General features: G+C 47.0%; 1 protein-coding gene across 1 annotated transcript in view; it reads right to left on the reverse strand.

Annotated features, from left to right (window-relative positions):
- The window catches only part of LOC308379824 (ATP-binding cassette sub-family C member 12-like), a gene marked incomplete at both ends in the record, with an annotated part of 79980 nt that overhangs the window by 5804 nt on the left and 64176 nt on the right, over positions 1 to 10000 (reverse strand). Inside the window, 5 exon segments of the mRNA XM_080857087.1 lie at positions 2529 to 2607; positions 2898 to 3057; positions 3701 to 3896; positions 4196 to 4285; positions 8965 to 9151. Coding sequence (XP_080713213.1) covers positions 2529 to 2607; positions 2898 to 3057; positions 3701 to 3896; positions 4196 to 4285; positions 8965 to 9151 — 712 coding nt within the window.

The raw sequence follows: 10000 nt of genomic DNA on the forward strand, positions 1-10000 counted from the left end.
TTGTGCTGACCATCTAACAAGGGGCCTCATTTATAAAACGTACTTACGCACAGAATTGATCTTAGACTGTGCGTGCGATCAAATCCACGTCTAAGTACAGATTTATAAAAACCATCTTAGACGTAGAAAAGGACGTATCTGTACGTCTGGTTTTAGCTTGTGTAAGTACATTTCCTTGTGGCAATACTGGAGTACTGCAGGAATTGGGAACTCTCCAAACGCCGACACGCAGTTTCATCATCATCATCGTCACCACCATAAGGGCTAATGGTGAAAGGCCAAAGTAATGTTTTGCTCAATAAAATCAATTAAACAATTTGAATAATTTAAATAGCATCAGTCCACAGCACAGTCCTTAGGACAAAAACGCGTGTAAAATATTTTGCTCAATCTATAGCCTATTAAAAGTCTGTTAGGCTTAGTTTTCAATAGGATAAATGGATGCATTGGCGTTGTTAGAGGATATTGCCAACCGCGGAGAGAAAGGGTTTTTCGTGATCACGCAGACTTTTTGACATAGGATGATGTATGACTGATAAGCAGGTGCCGCTTGTAGAGCGTCTCTGTTAGAGCTTTGTGCCCAAATGGGCCCTCATCAGAGACGCATCAGATGTAACCTGGCCATACCCTTTCAGGGTCAGGTTTTGTCTGTTCTTGGGTTCCTGGCTACAAGAACGTTCGAACGAGAAATTGGAGACCAGTCGGGTATATTCAAGTCATCATTATGCAGAATTTTGCCCCATGTTCTTTGCGCTATTTATCCCTCTTTCTCCGCAATTTATAGGATTTCCATTCAGTGCCCAGGAACAGCGAAATGTGAAAAAAGGATTTCCTGCGTAAAGCAGGGTTCCCAATGGTTTCTCACCCCGATTGCGCACACTCAGACAGCCTAGGAAGCCCACTTCAATACAGCACATGCCTGTGGACGGTCGGTAGCAGGGCGCAGCATATAGGCATGCTCAAGGGAAGGTGGCGATGTTTGGATGCATCGGAGGGAGACTGCTATATGACCCCAAAAAGGTTTGCCAGATTATCCTAGCCTGTTGTGTGCTACACAATGTCTGTCTAAGCCATGGCATAGAGCTAGGAGAAGGCGAAATGCGCATGGGCCAAGATGACCCCCCTCCCATCCCAGCTGGCTAGAATACGCATCCCTGCGCTGAGAAGACTGGAGCTGATTTACCAACTATACCAACAGTTAAATAATGTACACAGTTAAAGAATAAATGCACATATTTTCTACAGATTTTTTTATTTAGGCACGTACGTTTGTTTAAATAACCCTTAATAGCGGACAGAGTTCGGCAACAATCTCACTAACAGACTCATTCAAGTCCCTCTGTGTCTGAAGGACCTATGATTGGTGCAGCAGGTGCTGCCTCCGCATAAGGGCTTCTGGTGCTGCTTGTGCCGCGGTTGTGGCCGCTGGTGCTTCGGGGACGTGTCTACTACCATTTTCCATACTTTGCTTTTGCCATTACGCCACCAGACAGGCTTTCAAACAATGTTTCTGCTCGCATCTGTGTATCATCATTTACCAAGTAAACTCATCTTGCTACAAAGAAGCTTCGTCTGATGACGCCTCTCTTGAACCAACACGCATTTATCTAACACGTAGCAACCCATTACTTGCTTATTTCAAGTTTCAATGACTTTCCGTTACGGTAAATGACCGGACTACCTGAATATTAAGTGTGTGTGTGTGTGTGTGTGTGTGTGTGTGTGTGTGTAGTACACTGTAAACCCAGACAGTTCTACTAACTCATTAACATTATGTATTCAGTACTTAAAACCTGGTATTTAGTTGACCCAACTTAAAATGTATTAGTTTTCTGAGCAAGTGCAGACGTTTTAATTGTATAGGAATGTATTTATTTGAGTTAACATTGCCTGATAACTCAAAAAAAATTAGTATCTGACATCATCAACGTCGTTGAGAACACCATTGCAAAGCTCTTGCGATGAGAGACGGACAGAGCAGACTTAAGGTAGAGGAGTCGTTTAGTAATCCAGAGGTTGGAAGGTTGCTAGTTCGATTCCCCACTCCTCCTTACCAAGTGTATAAGTGTGAACCCCTAAACTGCTCATGATCTATGAATGCAAAATTCCTCACAGATGTAAATGTAAATGCAGTGGCAACACTGGGAAGGCGGTTGACCAATGACAGTTCTCTCTACAGTAAGAGCTTCAGAAGAACTTGGAACGTAAGGAAGATACCCTAATAACTAGTTTGAGAAAGACCCAGAGAAACACATATATCTGACGAGGCTAAATCCTTTACGATTTTGGAATAATATGAGTTCAGAGAACTCAAAAATTATGAAAATGATAACACAAAAAAATCAGAATAGCGGATGTATAATTTTTGAGTTAAGTTTACTTAAAAAAAATAATATATGTACTCAAATTTTCTTATGTAATCGGTTACATCAAAAGTTTTGAGTTCTCTGAACTTGTTCAGGTTTACAGTGTAATAGTGATTGGGAGTGCAACGTGTGTAAATCTTCATCAGCAGTGCAGAGACGTACCGTGTTTTTCATGTAGGTCTTCTCCAGTGCATGCCAGAGCTCTTTGTCACTGTACTTATCAAATGGATCCAGGTTATACCTGCACACACAACACACACACACACACACACACACACACACACACACACACACACACACACACACACACACACACACACACTCATACACACACACACTCACACATAGAGAGAGCCACAAATAGGTTAGAGGAGAGAGGGCAGATGGCTGTGTGTGTGTGTGTGAGCATGTGAGCATGTACAGTATGTGTATGTGTGTGTGTGTGTGTGTGTGTGTGTGTGTGTGAGAGAGAGCATGTGAGCGTGTATGTGTGTGTGTGTGTGAGTGTGTGTGTGTGTGTGTGTGTCCTACCTGACTGTGCCTACAAAGAGTACTGGGTCCTGAGGGATGACGGAGAGCTGCCTCCTGAGGTCCTGCAGGCCGATGGAGCTGGTGTCCACCTCATCGATCAGCACAGTGCCCCCTGCTGGCTCACACAGGCGGAACAGCGCCACGCCCAAAGAGGACTTACCTAGCAACCACACACACAACCGTATCACACACCCGCATAACACATACACCCGTATCACACACTACATCTCACCCAGACACAGAGGCGCTTCATAGGCCTGGGTAGATGTGTGTGTGTGTGGTATGCTTATAAATGTGTGTGTGTGTGTGGCTGTGCTTATTGATTTTTGTGTGTGGCTGTGCTTATACATGTGTGTGTGTGTGGCTGTGCTTATAGATGTGTGTTTGTGGCTGTGCTTATAGATGTGTGTGTGTGTGTATGTTCTTAAAGATGTGTGTGTGTGGATGTGCTTATAGAAGTGTGTGTGTGTGGCTATGCTTCTAGATGTGTGTGTGGATGTGCTTTAGAAGTGTGTGTGGCAGTAGTTCTTTTTTTAGCTTTGTTTGTGTTTGTCTATTGTTGTGCACATTGCTGTGTCTGTCGCTGGTTTCCTGGTGTATTTACACAATCAGTTTCCACTGCTATATTTACCGTTGTAGTTATGTATGTTGTATAACCGTCGCTGTAGCTGTTGCTATATATGCTGCTCATAGCAATGGGTCATGCAGTTATGGGTTGTGTGTGTGTGTGTGTGTGTGTGTGTGTGTGTGTGTGTGTGTGTGTGTGTGTGTGTGTGTGTGTGTGTGTGTGAGTTGCTGTGTACCCGAGCCAGTCCTTCCCACAATGCCAAGCTTCTCTTTAGGATTGATGGTGAAGTGCATGTTGTTGAGAACGATGGGTGTTTGGTCACGGTAGCGCATGCTGTAGTCCTTGAAGGTGATGGAGCCTTGCTGGGGCCAACCATCCGGAAGGAGCCTCTTGCTGGGGCCAACTTGCCGAGGAGCCTCTGACTCACAATCCTACACACACACACACACACACAGCCACAGAAACACACACACGCACACACGTGTGTGCAAAGACATACATATTATTTATGCTCATTTCAACGAATGACTTTTATTTATTTATGAAGGAGCAGCGTTTGATTTCATACGGGTAGTTTTGGATATACATTACAAATACATCAATTAGGTGTTCTTATTCTCAGGTCCTCTCACTGTGATATCAAACAGAAAGTGAGTGAGTGAGAGATTATAGAGAGGGAGAGACAGAGGGAAGTAGCGACTGATAGAAGAAGGGATGTTTGTCTATATACCGTGATGTACTCCAGAAGACGCTCGGCAGAAGTGAATTTGGCCTCGAGCTTTGTAGAAAACCTCGCAACAAGCTGCAATATCCCAGTGAGCTGGAGGAGAAGGGGAGGGGGAGAGAGAGAGAGAGAGAGAGGGAGGGAGGGAGAGAGAGAGATGGAGACAGAGAGAGAGAGAATTTCAGTTACAGTCTTAAAAAAAAGATCTGTGTCACAATATACAACATGAAGAGACAGAGAGAGAGAGGGAAAGAGGGGTAGGGAGGGAGAGGGAGGGAGAGAGAGAAAGGGAGGCAGGGAGGGAAGGAGAGAGAGAGAAGAAGAGAGCGAGAGAGAGGGGAAGGAGAGAGAGAGAGAGGGAGGGTGAGAGAGAGTTGGACAGAGAGAGAGAGAATGAGGGAGGGAGGGATAGAGAGAAAAAAAAAATCCCAGTTAGAGTCTTAAAGAAAACGTACAGGATCAGTGTTACAATATACAAAGAGACAGAGAGAGAGGGAGAGAAGGGTAGGGAGGGAGAGAGAGAAACATAGGGAGGGAGAGGAAGGGGCAGAGAGGGAGGGAGAGAGAGAGAGAGAGAGAGGGGGGGTAGGGAGAGTGAGAGAGAGAGAGGGAGAAAAACAGGGAGGGAGAGAGTGGGAGAGGAAGGGGTAGGGAGGGAGGGAGGGGTAGGGAAAGAGAGGGAGGGTGGGAGAGGGAGAGAAACAGAGGGAGGGAGAGAGAGAGGGAGGGAGAGAGAAGTTTTGGGATCTTTTTTGGCACAAGGATTACTTTAAAAGTGCTACTACTGTCATGTTGGGACCTCTGCCTCCTTTTAAACTACCCCTCAGCACAGTAATGAGGACTGTAGAGCCCCTAAAGCAGACAGCAGACAGCATAAGGACTGTAGAGCCCCTAAAGCAGACAGCAGACAGCATAAGGACTGTAGAGCCCCTAAAGCAGACAGCAGACAGCATAAGGACTGTAGAGCCCCTAAAGCAGACAGCAGAAAGCATAAGGACTGTAGACCCCTAAAGCAGACAGCAGACAGCAGACAGCATAAGGACTGTAGAGCCCCTAAAGCAGACAGCATAAGGACTGTAGACCCCTAAAGCAGACAGCATAAGGACTGTAGACCCCTAAAGCAGACAGCAGACAGCATAAGGACTGTAGAGCCCTAAAGCAGACAGCATAAGGACTGTAGACCCCTAAAGCAGACAGCATAAGGACTGTAGAGCCCCTAAAGCAGACAGCAGAAAGCATAAGGACTGTAGAGCCCCTAAAGCAGACAGCAGAAAGCATAAGGACTGTAGAGCCCCTAAAGCAGACAGCAGAAAGCATAAGGACTGTAGAGCCCCTAAAGCAGACAGCAGAAAGCATAAGGACTGTAGAGCCCCTAAAGCAGACAGCAGAAAGCATAAGGACTGTAGAGCCCCTAAAGCAGACGGCATAAGGACTGTAGACCCCCAAAGCAGACAGCATAAGGACTGTAGACCCCTAAAGCAGACAGCAGACAGCATAGGGACTGTAGAGCCCCTAAAGCAGACAGCAGACAGCATAAGGACTGTAGACCCCCAAAGCAGACAGCAGACAGCATAAGGACTGTAGAGCCCCTAAAGCAGACAGCATAAGGACTGTAGAGCCCCTAAAGCAGACAGCAGACAGCATAAGGACTGTAGAGCCCCCACAGCAAACAGCATAAGGACTGTAGACCCCTAAAGCAGACAGCAGACAGCATAAGGACTGTAGACCCCTAAAGCAGACAGCAGACAGCATAAGGACTGTAGACCCCTAAAGCAGACAGCATAAGGACTGTAGAGCCCTAAAGCAGACAGCAGACAGCATAAGGACTGTAGACCCCTAAAGCAGACAACATAAGGACTGTAGACCCCTAAAGCAGACAGCAGACAGCATAAGGACTGAAGACCCCCAAAGCAGACAGCAGACAGCATAAGGACTGTAGACCCCTAAAGCAGACAGCATAAGGACTGTAGACCCCTAAAGCAGACAGCAGACAGCATAAGGACTGAAGACCCCCAAAGCAGACAGCAGACAGCATAAGGACTGTAGACCCCCAAAGCAGACAGCATAAGGACTGTAGACCCCTAAAGCAGACAGCAGACAGCATAAGGACTGTAGAGCCCCTAAAGCAGACAGCAGACAGCATAAGGACTGAAGAGCCCCTAAAGCAAACAGCATAAGGACTCTAAAGCCCCTAAAGCAGACAGCAGACAGCATAAGGACTGTAGAGCCCCTAAAGCAGACAGCAGACAGCATAAGGACTGTAGAGCCCCTAAAGCAGACAGCAGACAGCATAAGGACTCTAGAGCCCTAAAGCAGACAGCAGACAGCATAAGGACTGTAGACCCCTAAAGCAGACAGCATAAGGACTGTAGAGCCCCTAAAGCAGACAGCAGACAGCATAAGGACTGTAGAGCCCCTAAAGCAGACAGCAGACAGCATAAGGACTGTAGACCCCTAAAGCAGACAGCATAAGGACTGTAGAGCCCCTAAAGCAGACAGCAGACAGCATAAGGACTGTAGACCCCTAAAGCAGACAGCATAAGGACTGTAGAGCCCCTAAAGCAGACAGCAGACAGCATAAGGACTCTAGAGCCCTAAAGCAGACAGCAGACAGCATAAGGACTGTAGACCCCTAAAGCAGACAGCATAAGGACTGTAGAGCCCCTAAAGCAGACAGCAGACAGCATAAGGACTCTAACGCCCCTAAAGCAGACAGCATAAGGACTGTAGACCCCTAAAGCAGACAGCATAAGGACTGTAGACCCCTAAAGCAGAAAGCAGACAGCATAAGGACTGTAGACCCCTAAAGCAGACAGCATAAGGACTGTAGACCCCTAAAGCAGACAGCAGACAGCATGAGGACTGTAGACCCCTAAAGCAGACAGCAGACAGCATAAGGACTGTAGACCCCTAAAGCAGACAGCAGACAGCATAAGGACTGTAGACCCCTAAAGCAGACAGCAGACAGCATAAGGACTGTAGACCCCTAAAGCAGACAGCATAAGGACTGTAGAGCCCCTAAAGCAGACAGCAGACAGCATAAGGACTGTAGAGCCCCTAAAGCAGACAGCAGACAATATGAGGACTGTAGAGCCCCTAAAGCAGACAGCAGACAGCATAAGGACTGTAGACCCCTAAAGCAGACAGCAGACAGCATAAGGACTGTAGACCCCTAAAGCAGACAGCATAAGGACTGTAGACCCCTAAAGCAGACAGCAGACAGCATGAGGACTGTAGACCCCTAAAGCAGACAGCAGACAGCATAAGGACTGTAGACCCCTAAAGCAGACAGCAGACAGCATAAGGACTGTAGACCCCTAAAGCAGACAGCAGACAGCATAAGGACTGTAGACCCCTAAAGCAGACAGCATGAGGACTGTAGACCCCTAAAGCAGACAGCATACAGCATAAGGACTGTAGACCCCTAAAGCAGACAGCAGACAGCATAAGGACTGTAGAGCCCCTAAAGCAGACAGCAGACAGCATAAGGACTGAAGAGCCCCTAAAGCAGACAGCAGACAGCATAAGGACTGTAGAACCCTAAAGCAGACAGCATAAGGACTGTAGAGTCCCTAAAGCAGACAGCAGACAGCATAAGGACTGTAGACCCCTAAAGCAGACAGCAGACAGCATAAGGACTGTAGACCCCTAAAGCAGACAGCAGACAGCATAAGGACTGTAGACCCCTAAAGCAGACAGCATAAGGACTGTAGACCCCTAAAGCAGACAGCAGACAGCATAAGGACTGTAGAGCCCTAAAGCAGACAGCATAAGGACTGTAGACCCCTAAAGCAGACAGCATAAGGACTGTAGAGCCCCTAAAGCAGACAGCATACGGACTGTAGACAGAGGGAGGGAGAGAGAGAGAGAGAGGGAGGGATAGAGAGCACAGAGGGAGGGAGGGAGGGAGAGAGAGCACATTCTCTCTGGAGAATCATATTATACTATCACCTCTAAGCCCTCTGGAGAATCACATCATCTCACCTATGTAGTTTAAGGAGGAACCTGTATAGAATAGTATGGTGTAGTGGTCACCTGTATGGTGTAGTATGGTGTAGTGGTCACCTGTATGGTGTAGTATGGTGTAGTGGTCACCTGTATGGTGTAGTATGGTGTAGTGCTCACCTGTATGGTGTAGTATGGTGTAGTGCTCACCTGTATGGAGTAGTATGGTGTAGTGCTCACCTGTATGGTGCAGTATGGTGTAGTGCTCACCTGTATGGTGTAGTATGGTGTAGTGCTCACCTGTATGGTGTAGTATGGTGTAGTGCTCACCTGTATGGAGTAGTATGGTGTAATGCTCACCTGTATGGTGTAGTATGGTGTAGTGCTCACCTGTATGGTGTACTGCTTACCTGTATGGTGTAGTGCTCACCTGTATGGTGTAGTGCTCACCTGTATGGTGTAGTGCTCACCTGTATGGTGTAGTGCTCACCTGTATGGTTTAGTATGGTGTAGTGCTCACCTGTATGGTGTAGTGCTCACCTGTATGGTGTAGTATGGTGTAGTGCTCACCTGTATGGTGTAGTATGGTGTAGTGCTCACCTGTATGGTGTAGTATGGTGTAGTGCTCACCTGTATGGAGTAGTATGGTGTAGTGCTCACCTGTATGGTTTAGTATGGTGTAGTGCTCACCTGTATGGTGTAGTAGGGTGTCATACTCACCTGTATGGAGTAGTATGGTGTAGTGCTCACCTGTATGGTGTAGTGCTCACCTGTATGGTGTAGTAGGGTGTCATACTCACCTGTATGGAATAGTATGGTGTAGTGCTCACCTGTATGGTGTAGGAGAGGGCCAGGCCCTTCAAAGAGGGGCTGATGGTGTCTGGGCTGAGCACCACGAACAGCGCCACCGCCAGGGTGATCGAGGCAGACATGAAGTCCAGCCAGAAGGACAGCCAGCGCGTGCCGCAGTTAAACAGCAGGAAGTGGTTGGAGTTGGTGTCCGAAATGTCTTTGAATCTATAACACACACATACACACAGACACACACGCACACGAGCAAACATTTAGTGCTTGTTACTTGTTATTGCTGGATGCACTGCTCTCTCTCTTGCCGTAGGCGCATATGGTGCTGAGGCTGTGTGTGTGTGTGTATGTGTTTGTGTGTTATAGATTCAAAGACATGACGGACACCAACTCCAACCACTGTGTGTGTGTGTGTGTGTGTGTGTGATAAGAGACCTAGGCTATACATGTAAGCTGGTAGTAATGATATTTGGAAGTCTGGGGCATGTCCATAAGCTTTCGGTCAGTGGGCTACGACTGGCCGGACTTAGTAAGAGACAATCCAAACAACTAGTCAAGTTCTGCTCTGTATCAGCTGCTATAGGTAGTCTTGCTGTTAGGCGTAGGAGATGTTTCTTGTACCCATGAGTCACTAAGCTGTATTCAACCTCTGAGAAATGTTTGAATCCTTTCTGTAAGAATATGATTGGTGGATTCAAATAAATAATTTAAATGTGTGTATGTTCTTACTGCTGGATGTACTGCTCTCTCTTGTCGTTGGCGTGTATGGTGCAGAGGCTGTATGAGTGTGTGTGTATGTATGTGTGTGAGTGTGTGTGTGTGTGTGTGTGTGTGTGTGTGTGTGTGTGTGTGTGTGTGTGTGTGTGTGTGTGTTCTTACTGCTGGATGCACTGCTCCCTCTTGTCGTAGGCGTGTATAGTGCTGAAGCTGTGTGTGTGTGTGTGTTTGTGTGTGTGTTCTTATTGCTGGAAGTACTGCTCTCTCTTGTCGTAGGCGTGTATGGTGCTGAGGCTGTGTGAGTGTGTGTGTGTGTGTGCGTGTGTGTGTGTGTGTTCTTACTGC

This window comes from Sprattus sprattus (assembly GCF_963457725.1).
Source record: "Sprattus sprattus genome assembly, chromosome: 18".
Taxonomy (NCBI): Eukaryota; Metazoa; Chordata; class Actinopteri; order Clupeiformes; family Clupeidae; genus Sprattus; species Sprattus sprattus.